Source organism: Mustela putorius, unplaced genomic scaffold, assembly GCF_011764305.1.
Source record: "Mustela putorius furo isolate JIRA1106 unplaced genomic scaffold, ASM1176430v1.1 tig00003858_pilon_pilon_pilon, whole genome shotgun sequence".
Taxonomy (NCBI): domain Eukaryota; kingdom Metazoa; phylum Chordata; class Mammalia; order Carnivora; family Mustelidae; genus Mustela; species Mustela putorius.
Window position 1 is genome coordinate 48,661,718 of NW_025422010.1, and position 22,109 is coordinate 48,683,826.

The 22,109-nt window shown below is 40.0% G+C and overlaps 1 protein-coding gene across 4 annotated transcripts in view; it reads left to right on the forward strand.

The window, feature by feature from the left end:
* The window catches only part of WDR7 (WD repeat domain 7), a 365,672-nt gene that overhangs the window by 240,482 nt on the left and 103,081 nt on the right, over positions 1 to 22,109 (forward strand). For all 4 annotated transcript variants that reach the window (XM_004745540.3, XM_013052736.2, XM_004745543.3 and 1 more), the window contains one exon: positions 14,560 to 14,746. In XM_004745540.3, coding sequence (XP_004745597.2) covers positions 14,560 to 14,746 — 187 coding nt within the window. The remainder of the gene's footprint in view (positions 1 to 14,559; positions 14,747 to 22,109) is intronic.

Consider the following 22,109-nt stretch of genomic DNA (forward strand, 5'->3'; position numbering starts at 1 on the left):
GGCATTATTCATAGTATGATCTAGAATGAGGTATTTAAGGTTTCTGAGAAGCGGTTTTCCTCATCTTCAAAACTGAAACTAATATATTCCTCCCAGGGCTATTTTGAGCATTAATTGAAACCCTAGAGGTAAAGCATTCAAAACAGTACATGCCACGCACCAGGCAGCAAATATAATTTTCCTTTTTACCACTTTTCTTCTGTTCTTTCATTTATTTTATTGTTTTTTTCTGAGTGGTAAAATGCTTGATATTACATATATTAAAAATTTTTTTTAAAGATTTTACTTATTTGAGAAAGAGAGCAGGGGAGTGAGTCAGGGGAGGGACAGAGGGAGAGGGAGAAAGAATCTCAAGCAGACTCCCCACTAAGCACAGAGCCCAGCGTCAGGCTCAATCTCATGAGCCCAAGATCATGACCTAAGCCAAAGTGGGACGCTTCACCGACTGAGCTACCCAGGCGCCCCTTGATATTACATATTTTTAATAGGACTAGAGTCACACTAGTTTCCCCTTTTTTCAAAAGTAATTTTTGAAGTCTTAGGATAATATACAAATAAATGTCTGTGATTGAGGAAAATAATTAACAGTTTTTGTGTAGTTGTGTTCAGGAAGCTGAAGAAGAATTTATTAAGAGCCCACCCCGTTTTAGGCTTGATGCGTGTTCTGTCATTTAATATTACTGTCAACTCAAGAAAGAAGTCTTTTCTCCATCTCATTTTATCTCAGATGAGGCAACTAATACCCAGTTCATATTGACTGAGATCTAACTTAGCAAATTGTGGGTGTATGATTAGAATTTAGATCATACTTCAAAGCTTTATACCGTGCTCCATGGATTTTCAGTCACGGAATGGTATAGGGGACCGGGTGAGGTGGTGACTATGGTCTTCTGACTGCAAGTGGGAAGGGCAGGGTGTGAAGTGGGTTAACACATCAAATTATGTTTATGGCACTCTGCTTCCCTCCGATTTCGTTACCCTCATTCCGTCACATTAAGAAATGATTTGGTAATATGTCACATTCTGCAAGTATGTTAGGATAGAATAAAGATTGAACACTATTGTTCTGTGATACACTGCTTAGATATGAAATTATATGAATAATTACAGCTATGGATTTATTGTATGGGTGTAGTCTTAAAAATATTTTGACAACCTTATTTTTCTTTATTGCTCCTAGACAACTTTGAAGTATTTGTGCATTTTTATATGTTTTCTGTCTAATAGAAGAAGTAAATACTGTCATGTATTTTTTACAGGTTACACTTAGCTGTCAGGGACAATAAAACAACAAAAAATAGTATTTCTTATTTTAGTTTGCAGCATTACTTCTTGATTCTTCTTTCATTGAAAATGAAGACTGGTATATAGTGCTTTTCAGTCTAAATTTAATTATGTAAAAGAATTAATTAAGGAAAATTAAGCCATATACAGCTGTTTTTGCAAATTCAGTAGAAAGCTGTGTTGAGGGGGAAAAATGTTAAAACCATACACTGCCCAGTAAGGTATGAGGGAGCTAATTGCTTCCTGTCCCTTTCGAAATTACTCAGCCCGAGAAAAGAGAGCACATATTGATTTACTGTATAGTAAATGTCCCACATCTCTCCTCCTCTAACACCCAGACACAGACTGCACATACATGCACAGAGTAGTGGCAAGAAACTGCCTATCTGACCACTCCACCATCAAACTTACGTAATAACAGAATTAGGATGGAACATTTTCTTCCTCTGTAAAAGCAAATAGCATAAAATTATTAAAGTATGCAAAATGAGTGGCAGTGTAATATTTATCTTGAATGTGTATGTTTGCTTTTAAGCTCAAAGACAAGTTTCGAAGAGGCAAAAAATATGTATTTCCTGATAATATGAATTTGATTTAACCTATTTCAATGCATATATTAGTATCAATTAATACACTTATAGGCATACATAATATTAGAAGCAGTGTCAAAATTTAGTCCACTTGACAATTTTTTTGGAATTTATTATGCAAGTTCACATTGTACTCTCCAGTATGGTCTTTTACTTTATTTCAGTCATGATCCAGTAATTGAGAGAGTAGACATTTTATTTATACATATTCTGGGTTTTAATTCCTGTGGAGGTTCTCTCTTCCTATTTGTGATATTTCTATAAGAATCTAATTTCTTTTTCAGCATGGACTTTGAAATGTTAGTGTTGTTTCAAAGCCCCATCAGTAAAATTAGTGAGAAGTTTAAAAAAAATAAAAAGAAAAATCTTACAGAGCAAACTGCTCTGAAGGAACATTTGTAATTATTCATGTAAACATAGGTATTTTAGAGGTATAATGGCATGTGGGTTTTTTTGGTCTTAAATGAATGTAAATTATTAGCTATGATTTTTAATTGTGATCTTGGTTGCTTTTATAGCTTAGGAGTTCATCATACTATAGTATCTTGTGCTTTATCTTGAAAGGGTCAGGGCATCCTTATTTGTAGATTGGAGAGTATTTTGTGATTAAAGTGACTTCCTTCGTCTCATTGAATGTTACTTAATATATTGCTAAGTATTTTTTTGTTAAAAAAAATATATATATACGCACAAATATTTCTTTGGAAATATATTTGCCTTCTCTGTTGGACATGAATGTCTGTTCCTCAAAGAGCATGGAGCTTTGTTGATGGCGGTCTTGTAAGCCTACCAGCGCCCCTTTCATCCCAGAATTTGGCTGCAGGTCTAGCTGCGCCAGCCCGGCTGCTGTTTACCAGCGAGTTCCATTAACATAGCCACCACTCCTGGGCTGGATAATGGACTCAAAGGTTAAGAGCAGAGGATCTCAACAGCTCCAATCAGCAGGGCTTTTCCAGGGCTAATTACCTCTTTACTGCGCTGACTCTAATGTGACATGTTTATTGCCTTAACTAACAACTCATTAGCTTAGTTGATGTTTTTGTCAATATTAATTCGTTCATTTAAGCCAAGTCAAAGCTTAAACAAAGATGTCCAGACTGAGAAACGGGTAGCAGAGTGACTTTTGTTTGCTCATCTTTTTTTTTTCCTCCCTTGCTCAACTTCAATAAAACAAATGTGTAGAAAGGAAACATTTAGAATGCTCGCACTGAGATTGTTAGCATTTGTTTATTTGCTCGCATGTAAAGCGATTCTGAATTTATTTCTCCTAGGGTTACTCTGGTCTTCATCTCACAGCTGACTTAATATTTAGTGTCTGCTAAGGGCAGCTAGCTGTTTCTCATCTTTGATGATCTATCTGTGAAGGGTTAACATTCAGCAGCTCTTTGTTCCAGGTGAATGTTTTACTGTGTTTATTAGAAAAGAGATCAACTAATTGTGCATACTATTTTCATCTTCACTAGACTACTTATAAAATTACATTGAGAGTATGCTCTTTATGAAATTATCATGAAGTATTTCAGTTTTCCCATACTTTTGGTTAACAGTGGTATTTTGGGGGGCACCTGTGTGGCTCAGTGGGTTAAGGTCTCTGCCTTGGGCTCAGGTCATGGTCCCAGGTTCCTGGGATCGAGCCCCGCATCGGGCTCTCTGCTCAGCGAGAGAGAGCCTTTCTCTGTCTGCCTTTCTCTGTCTGCCTCTCTGCCTGCCTGTGATATGTCTATCAAACAAATGAAAAAGAAAATGGTATTTTGGGGGAAAGGTCAATGTTTTTTATTTCATGCATTTTTAATTTTTATTTAAGATTTTATTTTTTGGACAGAGAGAGAGTATAAGCAGGGAGGGGGAGGGTAGGCAGAGGGAGAGGGAGAAGCAGACTCCCCGCTGAGCAGGGAGCCTGGTGCGGGGCTCCATCCCAGGACTCTGGGATCATGACCTGAGCCAAAGGGAGAAGCTTAACTGACTAAGCCACCCAGGCACTGCCCCCCTTTTTTAAGATTTTATTTATTTAGTTTTCATGTACTTTTTAATAATTAAATTCTAAAGCCCCTTGAGTATTATAAATGGGCAAAAGAACTGAGCATGAGGCTTTGATCAAGCAGTAAGTCAGTAATTTTGGAAAGGTACATCAGCATCTTCAGAATCCTATGATCCATCTGGCAAGCCCCTCTCACAGGATGTTTAATGGTGTATAGATGACCAGGAAGGCTTGTGATGCATTCCTGATCGGACATGAATGAAGCTGCCATGTTGGGGGGCTTCATCTCTGGAAAGACCAGTCCCTGCTTTGAAGGCCAGAGACTCACTGTGATTGGTTGGTTCATGGAGGTGATGAGATTTGGAGAAGGCTGTAGAAGATATGTGTGGAACACACTGAGAAATAGATGTCACATTAACCAGACACTCCTATCTGTTTCATCCATCGTATGTGTCTGGAGAAGGTAATGTGAACACCGCATAACTATCAGAGTTATTAAGAAATCACTGATGTAGGAAAATACACATAGTCTAGCCTGCATAATTGTATACATTCTGTACCAAATACTCATGCAGCTTACCTTCCCCGCTTTCTCAGTCACCGTCTTTTTCCTGAACCTGCTTCATTCAGACTTTTCTGACTTTCAATCTACTGAAACCTTTTCTGCAAGATAACCAGTGACTTACATGTTCCCAAAGCCACTAAGCAAATCTCAGCTCTCGTCTCTCCTCTTGTCTGTCTCTTGGTAGCACGTAATTCAGCTATGTGAAACCTGCACCTCTTCTGGGTTTCTCTGACATTGTCCTTTCCCATTTCTCCTGCTTCATTTGCCACTTGTACTCAGTCTTGGTGTTCCCCCTCTTTCCTTTGTACCTATCCTCATTCCCCAGGCATTACCTCCAGTTCCGTGGCTTCAGCGCGTGTGTATTGTGTGATTTCTAACTTCTCAGTTCCAGCCCTGGTTTCTACACCAGTCTCCACACTCATATATCCAGTGGTTTATCTGAAAATCTACCTTCACATGTCTGACACGTATCTCAAACTGGAAGTGCCTAAAATGAAAATTTGGATTATTGTTCCTACTTCAAAAACAAATTAAACAACAACAACACCTTCTCTCCTGTTGTTACTCATTTAGTGAGTGTCACCACCATTCACATAACTCTTCATGCCCAAATGCCTAGAATCCATTTTGCTTCTCTTTCCATCCTGTGTTTACATCCAGTCCCTCAGTGAATCCTGTCTGCTCTATCTTCTAATTTTTTTTTTTTAATCCAGAGTTTACACAGTATGAGAACTGTGTCACTACTGTTTTAGTCCATGCCATCATTATCTCTTGCTTGAACCATTTTAAGAACCTCACAGTTGGCCTCCCTTATGTGACTCACTCCCCCCAACTGCCTCAGTCTGTTCTGTACGTAGCACCCCGATCCTTTCTGGCTGTCAGCGGGTCATGTCGCTCTCCTCCACATAACTTCCATGAGTTTCTCATAACACTTATAGCCCCACAGGGAGAAGACCTTGTGTGATCCATCCCAAGACTGACTCTCTGATTTCATGTCCTTTTCCCTCATCCGTCTTCACTGCCATCTAACCACTCTGGACTTCCTGCTGGCCGTTAGAGATCCCTGCCTACCACAGGGCCTTGTGCCATCCCCTCCGCCTAGAATGCTTCTCCCACACATGCTGACATGCCTCTCTTTCATTTCACTCAGGCCTTTGTTCAGATGTCACCTTCTGCAGAGTCCTTTTCTCACTTTCTAGGCTCTTACCTTGCTTTATTTTTCTTCGCAGGACTTCATACTCCTTGACGTATCTATTTGTTCTTTTGGTCCTTCTGGCCCAGCTGGAATGTAAGCTCCGTGAGAGCACAGATCTTGTTGACCCGTGCTTAATAACAGTGCCTGGAACACAGCAAGCACTAGTGAACACTGCATGAAGAGGCTCACTTAGCTAGTAGGCACTAGAGCTAGAACTTAAACCCTGGTGTGTTTTTGCCTGCCACCATCCACCATCCACTCATTCACGCTGTTTAGCCATCTGCACCTTTTGAGAACAAGGCATAGAAGTATTTATTGCTGACTCTCAGATTGTCCAAAAATCAGCAGTCTTTACATTCCTAAGGCAGAAAAAGGCTATCTGCAATAAATCGTATCATTTTGTTCATAGGAAGGTAAGACTCCCTAATCTTAGTTTGCCATCCAAAATATATCAAATACTAAAAGCCAAACTAATTTTAAATTTCGTGGTATGACACAATTTGAAATTCAGCAGAATTGAAAAAAAATGTACTTTGAATCAAAGAGCATTGGGATTTTAGAGTCTTCTGATTATAGGACAAGAAATAGCAAATTACATTGAAATAGGACTGTTTTGATAAAATGGATAGTAGATTAATGAGTTTTTAAATATTTTTGTTAAATTGGTTTCCTAATTTAACAGTTACTTCATGCTTTTTATTAAAAAATGACTTGGTTTTGTGCAAACAGGTTAACAGTTTTTAATAACTGCATTAATACAAGGTATTTATTATAGAAGTATTTGTTAATTAGTCCATATCCATGAATAATGCACACTAGATTGGAATTATTTTTAATTAAATCAAGTTACTGTATAAAGCAAAGGAACAGAATTCCAGATGGCACTCTGCCATCCTTGTTCTTTGATGGACATGAACAAGTGGGAAAAGGCTTCCTTCACTTGGTTACACTTTGAAATAAGTGGCCAATCATTATTAATTCATTTTGCACTCATTGTAATGGCATAAATCATCATAAATTCATTTGGTTTAAAGTGCATATAATGTGTTCTCCCATAGGAATTTCCTCGTAATTGAACTATTAATTAACGCATTTTTTTTAATATGACCTTTCCCCCCCTCCTCTGCTATTCAGAGCCAAGGGTGATTCGTGGCCATTTCTTCATTCATGGTATTTTTTAAGTGAGAGGAACAAGTTTCTTCTAACTAGGCCCATTGACTAGCCTGACTGGCCTAGGAGGGACCAGAGCTCAAGAAAATGGTTTGTATATTACCTACCAGTGGGACAGCCACGACAATAATGAAGGCTCTCTAAGGACTCTTTGAAAAATTCTCTGAAATACTATGACTTTGTAATAATTCCAGTAAGCAAATTTCATTCTTCCTTGATAAAAATGGCATGACTCCAGCTTCTCTTTTAATTTCTAGTTCTTTAAACTCCTCCCTGTGGCTACTGGTTTTCCAAAAGCATTGGCTGCCCTAAAATCCAGGTTCCCTTGTCTGCAGCAAGGAAGCGCTCCTAACAGAGGTGCCCCGCCCCCTTCTCATGCTCAGTGCTCCACACCACTCAGTCCGGTCCGCAGTTAGCCAGTGCTCTTTCCTTCTTCATTCAGGGTGTGCTGCTTGCTAGAGGGCTGGTAATAGTTCGTTCTAGAATCTGCCTATGAGGTAACCACAGGACTCCTATAAAGGTCTTCACATGTCGAGGAAGTATGGGTAGGGGGGGTAGTTAGCTTTCCCCCAAAGGAAATAAAAATTATAAATGGAGAACTGGAACAAAAATATCAATTTTACAACTTTTTAAGTGATCCTTTCCTATTTAGTGCTATTTCAGCACAAAGAGAAACGATGTAAGGAAACACTACTACACGATTCTCATGTTCATGTCATGAACATGTTGTGTTAGTAGGATCTGTGTATGAAAATCAAGGTTTCGGTTAGTATTAAAAGTGTTGTATTGGTGTACATAATTGGCAGTTGCCCCTGTGTGTGTGTGTGTGAATAAGTGAATAAAAGCAGTGAACGCAAGACACCACTACTGTCAGGTTTAGTCTCCACCCATGTTAGAAATGCAAGAGGAGAAAAAACTAAGATAAGTGTTATTTATTATCATATGGTGCTTAAAACAACACCCAGTGCATATAGAAATATAGAACTATAGTTTTTATAGTTAATGTGTTTTCATAAAGTAAGCATTCCATAAATGTAAGGTGCCTATTAATGCAGTTATTAAAAACTGTTAACCTGTTTGCACAAAACCAAGTCATTTTTTAATAAAAAGCATGAAGTAACTGTTAAATTAGGAAAGGGAATCTACACTTTATGATAAGGTTGAAGAAATGCCCCAGAAGACAAATTCATTATTACCTAAGTAATAGCGCACACGTACACGTGTGTGTGTGTGTGTGTTGCCTTGTTTAGTCTTTTGAAAGAGCTAGTCGTCATTACCAACCAAATAGTACAAAAATGTTTTGAATTGGTGTTTTCTCACTGGTCAGTTCATGATGGAGCAGTATTTATCTTGCCAAAGCAACAAGGTAGTCTTGGTAGAACTGTCAGCTCTTTAATCACTGCTCTCCTAGCTTTATTTTCCTCTCTCTCTCCGTCCTTTTCTCATTTTTAGTATTTTGCTGTTACAGCAAAGCGTAAATAATTGTCTTGCAGCTTTGCTCTTATGTAGCACTTTAAAAAAAACAGAATAAAGGTGGAGCACTTTTCAAAAAAACGCTTGAGCTAAAAAGCTTGGAATAAAATAGCACGAAAATATGAGCAGTTGTTTTTACTCTTGACTGTGTGACAACAGAATTCAAACAGCCAGAGGTTCTAAGTAAATTGTGACTTATCCAGTGCTGGATTTTAGTGCTTTCTGCTTTTCAAAGCGTTTTTTTTTTTTTTTTATTTTGACTTGTTTTCCACTGTTCTGAGCATGTCTGCAGTTTCGGTAGTGTATTACTTCTGGCTGGACATACATGGTGATGTGGTGGTGGTGTGTTATCTGCTAGATCCCACTATGAAGCTGCCAGAGTATTGATTACTTACCTATCTCGTGGGTGAGAAAGACTAGTAATTTGATAAATGGATCTTTAATATGGTCCCAGAATTACCTGAATAACGCTGAATCCTATCCTGTAACAAAGTGAATTAGGAGCTTCTTGGCATTCTCAGGTAAGAGCCAGGGACCCGTAGTAGAAATCTTAGTTGTGATACTCCATGGTGGGAGAAGGTGCACTCTGTTCCCTCTGTATTATTCTGTATTACTTTGTGTACCCCCTGTATTACCATTTATTATAAATGGTAATGGTTTCCAAACTTCAGATATTATGGGCAAGTAAAATTTCAAAAAGTAAAATCCGAGAGTATGAAAAAGTGTTTTACATTTTTTTTTTTTTTTTGCTCACAACAGACATTTAAAAAATAGCACTATCCTCGTCAATATTTTTTAAAAGATTTATTTATTTATTTTAGAGGAAGAGAAAGCACACACATGTGGGGGCGGGAGGGATAGGGGCAGAGACAGAGAGAGAGAGAAAGAGAGAATCTCAAGCAAACTCCCCACTGAGAGCAGTGGGGCTGGATTTCCCAACTCTGAGATCTTGATCTGAGCTGAAATCAAGAGTTGGAGGTTTAACAGACTGAGCCACCCAAGCAACCCTTTAAATTGAATAAATTTAGCTTTATGAAAAAGACTTCCTGCATTGTTTTTATTTTTTGGCATTGTATATATTTTTGCCATTTCACCACAGAGCCATGGAAACATCCCCACAGGCCAGCATAGGTTTGTAGTAGACTTTTGGAAATTTGTGATCTGTGTATAATTTTGTTGACTGTGCTAGGTACGCACAGGGTAAAGTAATTCTTAGTATTTGCCAAAGCAACAATTATTAAGTGATAACTGAATACAAAGCATGATGCTAAGCCTTATGCCAAACGGAAGTATTTTCAAAAAATTTCATATGCCCTAGGGAACTTACTCACTTAGCAGATGTGAAAAGTAATAAAAATAAATAAAATTAGCTTTAAAAAATGAAATAAATGCCAGATGATTGTTATTTGAGAAATGTTTGGATAGCGATTGCTATATTAAAAAAGGATTTCATTCTAAGGTAGGCAGGGAAGATAAGGAGAACAGTCTAGATGCTCAGTAGGCCATTTTGTGACCACAATGCAACTAAGTTAGAGCCAAGACAACTGCTCTTACTGTGGATCTTACTATGGTTATATTTAGCTGTTGAACCAGTGATGGCAATCTTCTCATTGTGTGAGAAAAGATGAAGGATATATTTTATTTGACCTTCTGTTTGCAGGAGACACTAGTAACTGCAGTTGAAATCAGGCTTTCACTGAGGAGAAGGAGATTGATCATAAAGGGTATAGATTTGAATCCATAGCTGGGTAGAGCATCAGGAATAAAAGCATGGTCATAAAGATGCAGGTTGTGTTCAGACCTGTACACTGGCCCATTGGGCATGTCCACTTGCCTTCTACAGTTGTCAGTTATCTCATATGAAGCACGGGAATGGATGCTGTTTTTCTCAGGTCCTTTCAATATGAAAATTCTGTGATTCTAATTAATCTGTTTGTCTGGGAATGAGTAGATCAGAATGAAAAGGCAGTAGCTTTACCCCTTTATAATTACAAGACAACCCAAATATTGATCTTCCTAAAATGAAAATCTAATCAAACCTCTCCTTTGCTTAAAACTTGCAGTGGTTCCCCATTGTCACCAGAATTAACAAACTTCCATCATGGCAAATGAGGCTCTTTGTGATTGGGCTCTGATACCCTGTCCTGCTTCGCCTCTCACTGTTCTGTTTCACCCACCTGTCCTCTTTTCCCCATTGCCCAATACCTCAACCTCTTCCTTTTTCCCCAACAGAATTTCCAGCTCTTCTGAACTATGTATAACCCCTTGATTTGGCCACTTTCTCATTTCCTGGGCTTTAGACATGCTCTTCTCTCTGTCTGGAATGCATTCTTTCCACAGTCTTCTCCTTTGAGTAGTTAATTCGTACTCAGTCTTCAGGTTTGGGTATAGAAGTCACCTTTCCCTGGACTCCTTCTCATAATTCTAGGACAGGGTTAAGTGCCCCTATTAAGTTCTTTCTGTACACCTTGTGCTTTTAAATATTCTAACACTATTCAGAATGTATTCAAATTACCTGTTTGCTCAACTGTCTCCTGAACTCGAATGCATTTCCATGAGGGAAAGGACTTAGTCTTCTTTCCTTTTGTTTCTCCAGCATTTAGTATTGTAGAACAACACTCTGTAAATAGTTAATTGCATGAATCTTTGGATGGATAGGTTGGGACCAAATTGCGGAAATCCTTGAATGAATGTCAGTCCAGTTGAACTTTTAAATACTGCCATTAAAGAGCCTTTTATGAAGGAATCAGTCATGATGGCCAATAATAACATCATTCTCTGTCTTGCTTATTCAGTGAGGCACTGTGGAATTGTGGGGCATTTACATAAAATAAATACATATTTTTATACAAAATTAGATTTCATCTTATACAGATTAAAATACAACTTTTATTGGGTACCATAGGTTTAAGGAAAATTCTGAGAGATAAAGTTCATAAAATTGTCATGAGACTTTTCCTGTCAAAAGGGAGGATACGATGGGTATGTGAATTTTAGGTTTTTTTTATTACCTTGGTCCATGTTGCAGAGCAGCTATCTCTTATGGAAACATAAGTCAGATAAACCCCAAAGTAGAGAATATAGTTAAAGTTGAAAAGGAATTTTAAATTTACCTCTCCCTTTGGATTATCATAATAACCATTTCTTCAAGGCTCAGTCCTTAATATCATCCGCAAGAGTCTGTGATTAGGAAGTTTGAAGCCTTAGGTATCCAGAGTATTCCTTCAGGACATCAGGGTCGTTATTCCTGGTAGCGTTAAAGTCATAAGCATCTTATTAGTCAGCCACGTTAGAAATCAAAATGTTCAACTCGAGAACCCTCTTCATCTTCTCTTATTTTACATGTTTTGCTTGGGATAAGTTGTCAGAGATGGATGTGGAATTTTAACATTCTTCTGTCTTTATAATTCCAAGACTGACCAGTGAAAAATAACCCAGACTCTAGTTTAGTAGGTTTAAAATGTGTGTGATAAATAGGCCATTTTTCTCTCTGCTTCTCCTGCTGCCCCGTACATGGCCTGCCAGAACTGTGGGGATCTTTGCTTTGTGTTACCCAGAGACTGTGATCTCGACTAAAGAAGGAGCGATGCTGTAGAAGAATTTTACTTATGAGATCATTGAATGAAACAGAAAGTGATTTAGGAGAGGGGATGTCAGAGCTGTAGGGAACCTGCACTTCCTGCTGGGCTGGGCCTCATGTGAGGGTAGATCACACTTGGCAGGAGAGAGGCAGGTACCCTGCTGGACCATTGCAAGGCCAGCAGTCTTTTGAAGTATGCTTACTCATTCTTCTTTTCTGTCATTTCTTCGGAAGGTAAGTGATCACATCCCCTCTGCTGTCCTTCCTACTTTGTCGAAAAATGATGAAAAACATCAAGAAACCAGCCACTTAACGGTTTACTCTGGCTCTCCGGATAAAATTGTCAGAGTGGGTAAGGGAGCTGCCTGCAGAGTTCCCGCACAGGGGCTGTGAGAAATCAGCAAGGTCCCTAGGATCGCAGAATAATCCTGCCTGTACTCAACGCAGAAATAGTGGAGTGCAGTTCAGCAGAGTGAGGACTGAAACGCGGTAGAACGTTGTACTGAACGGCAGCCTTCCTGCCCCTTCACAACCCTGCTTCCCAGGGACACACCTTCAGGGAGCCCTGTCCCCTGGGTCACACCCATTGCTGCTTGAGCTCCAGGGTATCTGCAGAGAGCGGCAGGGGGGCTCTCTCCATGGCTCTTAAAACTTTCTCAGAGGAAAGAATAACAGAAACGTGGTGGGTTTCTTGACATGCTGAAACCTCATTCCTCCCACCTGGAGCAGGGAGCAGTGTTCGAAACGGACATGCAGGGTCACCGGGGTGGCTCAGTGGGTTAGGCCTCTCCCTTCGGCTCACGTCATGATCTCAGGGTCCTGGGATTGAGTACCATATCAGGCTCTCTACTCAGCAGGGAGCCTGTTTCTCTCTCTCTCTCTCTCTCTCTGCCTACTTGTGATCTCTCTCTGTCAAATAAATAAATAAAATCTTAAAAAAAAAAAAAAACCATGCAGTCACCATGGAGATGGTTCCATAGTAGGTCCATAATGTGTGCAGAGCACTGTGCTCAGTGGTGTGGGAGATGGAAATTGGCATGAAACATAGTTCCTACCACCACGAGTGACGGGAAATGCCCAGAAAGGCTTATAATTAAAAATGCCGTGCCCTAAGGAATGTGCACATGCTGGGAGAGAACAATAGGTCACCTGTTTATAAGAAGTTTCTATTTTTATGATCCGCAAAACTTGCTTTTCATATGACATTTACAGGGCTAAGTAGGAGAGTAAAATTTTCAAATGCATGTATGAATGAAGTCTTGAATTCCAAGCTGTTTCCTCCAGGAGGCTTTCCTTGTATACGTACCCTCTCAGTTTACAACAGGAGATGTTGACCCAAGAACCGTGGCCTCCTTGAAATTTTTTTGCAGAATTTGATGTATATGTATATGTATTGTATGTAGTTTCCTGGAGAAAAGACTGATGGATTTCAATGGATTCTTCAAGGGTTTTGTGGCAGAAGATATTCTGAACCACGAACAAAGTGCATTCACAGACTCTTATCTGGTCTCTCATTGAACAATTGGCTAGGACATAAAAATGAGTAAATGCTTTTATCTGTTGAATGCATTAAATTAAAGTTGATATGCCACGTTCTTAATTTTGAAAACAGACAAGTTCAAGGCGCTATTTGTCATGAGCCCTGACTGCCACTTGGGGAGCCCTCTCAGCCCCTGGGCCCGTGGCAGGACACTTGGCATGCCTCGGTTCGCTCGGCACTCGTGCTTTGCGTGAGAGATGACTGCTGTTTTCCCCGCTTTAAGACAGGGAAACTGCAGCTCTGGAGTACCTTCTTCAGCCGGCCCCCTGATAAGTTAGGAAACTGTGGTTACTTCCCTGTCTTAGATCTGAAACCCATGTGCCCCTTAACCAGTCTGCTGTACTGTTCTGTGATTTGTAAACGGTTTTGTTTTTTCCCCTCGAGAAACAAACAGCCTCTTCTAAATTGCAGTTTGCTCTTCACGATCCCTATTTTCTTTTGTAAATGTCAAAATGCCTTTTGAAATCGATGAGCTTTTACAGCTTAATGGCCATTAGGCTTATGTATACAAATTGTTCACATTATCTCCAACATAAATACATGTTAATTAAAATCGAGATCATTTCATCAGGTTAGAAGTGATATCGAACTGTCTTTTAATTTCTTTACCAAACCTGCGTGAAGAATTTACCACATACTTCACATGGTTGTGCTGGATCAGTATAGTGGAGTATGGAGAAACAGAGATGCTTGTGGGGGAAACTTTTTAAAACTACATCTCTACCTTCATCCTTCATCCCTGCTGATAAACATCACCTGTGATGACAAGTGTTACTGGAGGAAGTGTTAGACATAGGAACTCTGTTAGGTACAGAAGAAAGATAAATACCATATAACATTATTTGAAACCATCTCCATTTTACAGAATGTTGAGTAGGGAGAACCCTTGTTTGGAAGTTAGGATCAGTGGTATGTTTTAAAATGATATATACTTAATTATGCATAATTCTTTTGAAATTAAAACATTTTAGAATATGGTATAAAATATTGTAACCTAAAGTATCTCTTTTAAGTATGTGGCTGAGCAAACTGTGAACTTGAGATCTTTTATAGTCTTAATGTTGAAAATACCTGTTCAGTTAAAAGAAAATCAAAAGTGGTTTATACTTTGAAAATACCTTCAAAAAAAAATATCACAAAAGTAAAATTACTTTATTGCCCTGCCTTTTATTTTGTGATTTCAGGTAAGGCACTGACATTTCTTCTGCTGCAGCCCCCGAGCCCCAAACTTCCCCCACACAGTACGATCCGAAGAACAGCCATCGATCTGATTGGACGTGGTTTCACAGTCTGGGAGCCTTACATGGACGTGTCTGCTGTCCTCATGGGGCTTCTCGAACTCTGTGCTGATGCCGAGAAGCAGCTTGCCAAGTACGTGCTCAATTCCAGTTAATATTTGGGGTTTTTGGTTGGTGATTTATTTGTGTTTGAGGTCATTGATTGCCCTTGATAGATTGTGTATTTTTAATTGACAAAAAAAAGATATCTCAATATATGAAATTTTGGATATAGACAAGGAAGGGGAAGTATACTTCTGTACTTTGGGCACACGTGGGATTTAGCATTGAGTCAGTGAATGACTGATCTATGACATTGTGCCTTGACATAGTACTGTCTAATAAGAGTGTAAACATATCACTTCTAAGGAAAATTATATATATATACTTGCTCAAAAATGTTTTCCTGATAGAATACATGGCCAAACAGTTTGGGGAATCATTCCTTCATACTCATGGTAATTTTTAAGTTCACTTTAATGAGGTTTAACTTGCACACAGTCAAGGACCAGTGGTTGCAGAGACCCAGAGAAGCAATGAGGAGAGTAGAGGGAGGCGGATGAGTTGAGGGAGCTGCTGAAATGAAGTCAGTGGGACGCGGTTGGTGGCCAAGTGGCCAGGAATGATGGGAAGGGGATTGGGAGTGGTCATGTTGACTTGAAAACTCGGCCTCCTAATTCCTGGAGGAAGGTTTTTGGTTTATTATTCCTATTCTTATTTTATTTTGAAAACTTTTATTTATTTTAGAGAAAGAGAGAAGAGGGGGAGGAGCAGAGGAAGAGGGTCAAGCAGACTCTTTGGTGAGCATAGAGCCTGAGGTGGGGCTCAAGCTAGGGCTCAATCCCATGACCCTGAGATCATGACTCAGCCAAAACCAAGAGTCAGACACACTTAACCAACTGAGCCACCTAGGCACCCCTGTTCTCGTTTTTTTAGTATAGCCATCCACATGGGTGTGAATTCCTAGGGCTCGGATCCTTAAACTGGCCCACGATGCCTCTCTTAATGTAAATGTTATCATCTCTTTGATTTTCTCAATAAATGGCATTTCATTCTGATCTCTGTTGACCTTGGAAAAAAATTAGAATTCTCTGCCCTTTTCTTCATGGTTGTCTCTCTCATTTCCCACAGTTCCCGTATGATCTCTTGTGGCTCTAAGCTCAAGAAGTGGGGATCAAAGTAGCTATTAAAAGGCTAGACTGGGATGCTGTGGCTTTGTCTACAGACTGGGCATGCCCAGCCCAAAGTCCCACGATGGACTGGTAGGAGACAGTATTCATTTCCAATTTAGGCAGCTTCCCCCCCCACGCCCCCCGCCATCATTTTGCCATGCTTCCTAAACATTATCTCTGTGTCGCTCCCTAGCTGTATGTTCTTCAGCAAATCACTTCATCTCTTACCTCAGTTCCAGTAAGGGTGGTGATGCCATTGTCATAGTTTTAGTGTTCAGCAGGTCAAGAGCTGCTCCATTCTGGAATGAATAGCTCTACATAACAGCAGCCAGGATAGTTTTTGGATACAGGAGGCCTGAGGGTTTTTGATTGACATTAGGAATTAGGAAAGAACTGGACTCATTGAATTTGAAGCAACAGTAAGAGGCCGCTGGCCTTTGTGCAAAGCCCAGAACATATTTCCAATCCTTTGCCCTCCTGTTGGCTCTAGCTTCCCTGTATCTCTTCCAGTTTGGTTTTGACCTAATTTTATAGCCTATTTTCAAAGCTGATCTAAACATAATTTCAAGAGTATACAGTCTTGTTTTCTTGCTTGGGAGAAGTGGTGGGCTTTATTTTAGGTGTAGTATTTAATATTTTGTTTTATTTTGCTTTTAAATCAGTTTACATGAAGCTTATATCAGCAAACATAAAGATGCAGTGTGTTTTATCTGCATGTAGTACGTCCACAGACACAAATACTTTTTGCTCTTCGGTAGCTAATTTAAATCTTGCTATCACATCCTTTTCTGTCATGAAGATTAGTATAACTCTCTATACACAGCTCTAAATAAAGGAACGTATCAGCATGTAGCCTTGAGGAGTCCAATGTAATTTTCTTCATGATAAATTGCATAATAAGCAAGAAAATGTTTGCTTATTAATCTATAACAAGATTTAGATTGAAAATGGCCTGTTACATCCATGACACACTTGGTACAGGCTGCAGAAGGGCTAAGATCGGGCAAAAAGGAGCAGGGCCATGTGCCTCTGACCCTCATGATGCCTACCTACCAGCACCCCTGTGCCAGACTGACTCTGTGCTCCATAACCGGGCTCAGCCCTTGCTTCTGACGGTGATGTTAAACTCGCTTTATGAAGCTTCTGTGTTAGGCTTGCGCTGTTCAAAATCTCAGCTCATGTTAATTGAAAAAGAAAAAACCTACCCAGTGCTTCCCTCTTTACTCCCATTCTGAGGGAGGGGATTAAGGGGGGGTAGCCAGCTCAGGCTGCTCCCTAGTCCTGGAGACACATATTAGAGCAGAGTTTCTTTCTTCCCCGCTCTCCCCGATCTTGACATCCTCTGTCAGAGATGATTCCTGAGAGGTCTCCTGAGAAACTGTAGCCGACTCGACGGAGAGGGCATTTTTCCAGAATTAAAATGCCTTTATTTTAGAAATCTGAGAATTTTACTTCTTTGAAGTCAAAAGAACACCAGCTGTTTTCTAACGTTTTCAACTATTGTACCCAACTTTAAACTATGTCTGTTAACTAAACAAGCTTTTACTGAGTAGTTAACATATAGAAGGAACACTATGGGGTCTTGTATGTAGTTACGAATTTGCCTCAAACACAGATCCTGTCTCCAAGGCACTTGCCGACTGAAGGAGAGACAGCCGGGGGGGGGGACCATGGTGCAAAGGGAGGAGGAGAGAGAGAGGCAGGGATGCTCAGAAGACGCGGAGATGAATTACAGCCGGGGGCTCCGAAGGGATGCCGGGGAGAGTTGTACTTGCGTGCCTCACTTGCCTTCCTCATCCGAGTAATTCTGAGGAGAGCTGGAAGAACGAGGACATGCGAGAGGACAGCGGTGGGAAGGTACAGGCCAGCCCAGCCGATGCTGCGAGCTCCTCAAAACACAGGGCGTGGCACTGTACACATTGCTTTTATCTAATTTTAGTCATTCCTTGCAGAACTTACACTGTGGGGAGTTCCCATCTAAAACTTGAACATAAGTTCCTTCCCAGTTCTCTCTGGGCAATAGAATTAGGGCAAAAAAGAGGATTGGTCTCACATTTTACTTTATAAAATGATTATAAACATAATAGAAGATTGCAGAACGAATCTGAAAGAGGTTCTGTCTCTTGTCCACAGAAACACTGATCAGTGAGAAAGGTGGGGTTCTGCCCTAGGGCTCCTTGACCCCATGAGCTCTGCTTCCACCACTGTGCCATCTGCACCCCCAGAGCTAGAGATCCAGAGAAGAGCGAACGTAAAACAGGCAATTCAAAGGACATAAAAGCGGTCAACTCAGAATTTTCAGTGCACTTTCAGATCTTAAAAATATACTGAATGAAATAATTTCCATCAAGAATTTTGTACCTTCAAAAATTAATAACCTACTTAAATATCAGTAACCTCCCTGAGTGCCCGAACCATGTATTATGTATTTATTCATAACACTGTCACATGATTTGCATTCAACAAACATTTAAGTCAAAGAATTTTAGAGATGAAAATCATTCAATCCAGAGCAGCATTCAATCCAGAGCTCTCAATATGCTATTCAATAAAAGCAAGATTAAGAGAGATGAAACACCTCACCAGAAACTCGAGATCTCACCAGAACTAGAAGAGCTACAAGTCTTCTGACTCCCATTTGCCTTCTCCTGTGCCGGTATAGTCATGCCGTCTTTTATGTCACCAGTGACCCACAGGTAGAATCGCTAAGGAATTTTTAAAGTTAACGATTATGGGCTGCTCATTCACGATGAACTCTAATAGAAAATGCAGGCTGCCCTTCACTGAAATTGTAGAGCCATTCCTAGCTAATTATGAGGAAAATAAAAAAACATGCAGTATGGGAGTGCCTGGGTGGCTCAGTGGGTTAAAGCCTTTGCCTTCAGCTCAGGTCATGATCCCAGCCAGTTCTGGGATCGAGTCCCGCATCGGGCTCTCTGCTCAGCAGGGAGCTTGCTTCCTCCTCTCTCTCTGCCTGTCTCTCTGCCTACTTGTAATCTCTATCTGTCAAATAAATAAAATCTTAAAAAAAAATGCAATATTACATTTTTTTAAAATTTATCTTTTTTTAGGTCTCCATGGTTATATATATATATATATATGGATAAAATGTTAGAAACAGTAGAAAAATCCTGCTCTGTAAAAGAACAGGAAAATCCTTGTGCTTTTAGAAGGCTAGACTCCATTCTGTACCTGTTGTCGTCTGGGTGTGATTCTGTTTTCCCAGCTCCTGTTGCAGGGCCTTTACTCTGAAAGACAATAGCAGAACCATGCTGGCCCCCGCTGCTGAAAGCGGGCAGTCTCTCACGCACTGCCAAGATGGAAGGACATTAATGCATTACCAAAAGCCCATTTTTTTTTTCCTGGAATATTCCTGGTTTACCAAACTTTAAAAGAAAAACATATAGTCAAGTAGAAACCACACATGCTTTGATAACTACAGATAAGCCCCAAATGTTAGATATATTCTCTTTGAACTATATATAGTTAGAGAAAAAGAATTGACATTTTAACTCAAATTTCAACTGTATGTTTTTATATATGGGGTAGGGCATAGAGAAAAGAACATATATAAACACTAAGGTATTTTAGGATTTTATATTTAAACTATTATTCCTATTCATTTCCTATGGTACTTATTTTTTTATTCTAGAGAGAGAGTGCATGTGTGTGAGTAGTGGGGGAGGGGCAGAGGAAGAGAGAATCCCACGCAGGCTCCATGACCAGTGTGGAGCCCATCACAGGGTTCAGTCTCAGGATCCCTGGATCATGACCTGAGCTGAAATCAAGAGTTGGACATTTAACTGACTGAGCCACCCAGGCACCCCAATTGTTTATTTTTAATAGAAAATTTATAATCTGAGGGAACCGTTTAACTAAATCCTGTTAGCATAGTTTTTACATTACAACTCATAGTTGCAAATACATACAACATATAGGAAACAGGTTAAAAGATAGGCATGTACTGGGAGAATTACCACATTTGTGTTTAGGAGACTAATGCCACCTTTGAATTATTAAATTCAGGTTTAACAAGACAGATAAGAATTGATGATTCCCTATTACATTAAAAACACTTGTTAGTGCGTCTGTTTTTACCAGGAGGAGGTAAGATGGGGTGCCCAGTTGTTACGTAATTAAGTATGCATTTTCAAAATAATTTTAGTCTTTCTTTTCACTGAGAAGTGGTTTCAATGCCCTGAAACTCTTTATCTTAGTCAGCTTGGACTACCATAGCAAATAACACAGACTGGGGAACTCCAACAATCGAAATTTATTTCTCATAGTTCTTGAAGCTGGGAAGTTCAAGAGCAAGGTGCTGACAAGGCAGGTTTCTTTCTTTATTAACATAGAATGTATTATTTGTTTCTGGGGTACAGATCTGTGATTCTTCAGTCTTACACACTTCACAGCACTCACCATCGCACCCACCCTCCCCGGTGTCCATCACCCGACCACCCCTCCATCCCACTCCCCTCCACTCCAGCAGCCCTCAGTTTGTTTCCTGACAGGTTTCTTTCTGAGACCTCTTATCTGGGCCTGTAGGTGGCTGCCAGGTGGCTCTGTGCTCACATGACTCCTTTGTGCTCACAATTAGGAGAGAAGGAGAGCAAGTTTTCTGGTGTCTCTCATGCAGCAGGAATCCTATCTTGAGGACCACACCCATCTGGCTTCATCTAACCCTAATTACCTCCCAGAGGCTCCGTGTCCATATACCATCACATAGGGGCAAATTTTCAGGGGAAACAAACATTTAGTCCATAACACCATTGACCGTGATTTGTGGGTTATTCTATGAAAGTTTAAGTGGTTTTTCCCCTAAATATTCTCTTGCAGTATTCCTTAATTTGACAGATGGGGAAGTCTGACAATTGTAGATGGTGACATTTAACTACAGTGGTCTCACTTGTGACTTTTAAAATGCTTTTACTACAACGGAGTAAGGGTTAGAACAGGATTAATGAGCAGTCACGAAAGGAATGAGCTCAGCCTGAGTGGACTATTATTCTATTCATGATTTTTATTTACAGTATCTATCATCTCTGGTATTTCATATGGGATGTGTGTACCGAAATGCTGAGTAAAAGAGAGAGTATGTCATATCTTTTTTTTTAAACTAATGACCCATCTTATAAACCTATATAACAAATGATCTGCATAACAGCCAGATAAGCAGGATCGGATGAAAAGAATAAGTTCTGTATTTACATGGATTCCAGAATAAGGCCGATACCCCTTTAATTTCACACCTCTGAGAGTGTGATCTTTCACTCAGTTAGAATCCCACATTAAAATATATCACATACACAGTGCACCTTTGACTTTCAAGATAACTACATGTAGAATTAGACTTCGTCTGTTGGGACTACTAGATCAATTACTTTGACTTCATTGCTTGGTCAGTTCAGTCAAATAACTGGCTTAAGTGATTTTTTTTTTTTCCTGTTGGATTTGCCAGGTAACTTCATTTAGCATGTAACTATTGAGCTACCACTCTGTCCAAGGGCTGCACTAGGCACTTTGGGGGGATCACAGGATTAGAAGGCATGGTACCAATCTGCACAGAGTTCACAATACAAAACTAATTCGTAATGCCTGGCAGAATCAGATTCAGTGCTGAGAGCCTAGAATAAATGGGTTTCGTTGTTGGTTGTTTTTGTTTTAATAGATTGTAATTGAATGTTCTAGCAATTGCAGAACAACAAGTAGGCTTCCACAAGAACTGAAGAGAGGGGAGGGGGGACAGGGTGCTAATGGTGGGGATGGGGAGTAGAGAAGCATAAGCCATACCCTACAGTCAAAAAAGGAATGGAATTTTAGGGACCAACCTTGAAATTAACCTGGCATCAGGAGCATGGTGTTGAAAAGACTGAGTTATAAGTAGTGAAACTAGATTATGGAGGGCCTAGAACCTCAAGCCAAGGAGTTTAAGATTTTTCTTAGAAGCCCTGGGACCCACTCAGGTTTTAATCAGGTTAACCATGAAATAAAGCTAGTGCTTTTGGAAGATAACTCTGGCAGTGATTCATTAAATAGACTGCAAAGAGGAGAGAAGGTTTGCCTTCTTCCCCTGTGCCTTGGCCACCCCTCTCTGTTCTCACACTCCCAGCCCTCCTGCCTGTGCCCTATGCGTGTGCAGAACCCTGACCTCAGAACAGTAGCTGTGTCCACATTCCCAAGTCCTGCACTCCAGCCATCGGACACTGATCATGGGGGTCACTCAAACGTACCCTTTGACGCCTCTACCAATTGTTGGATGTTCCAACTTGCACTGAATTCATGAGC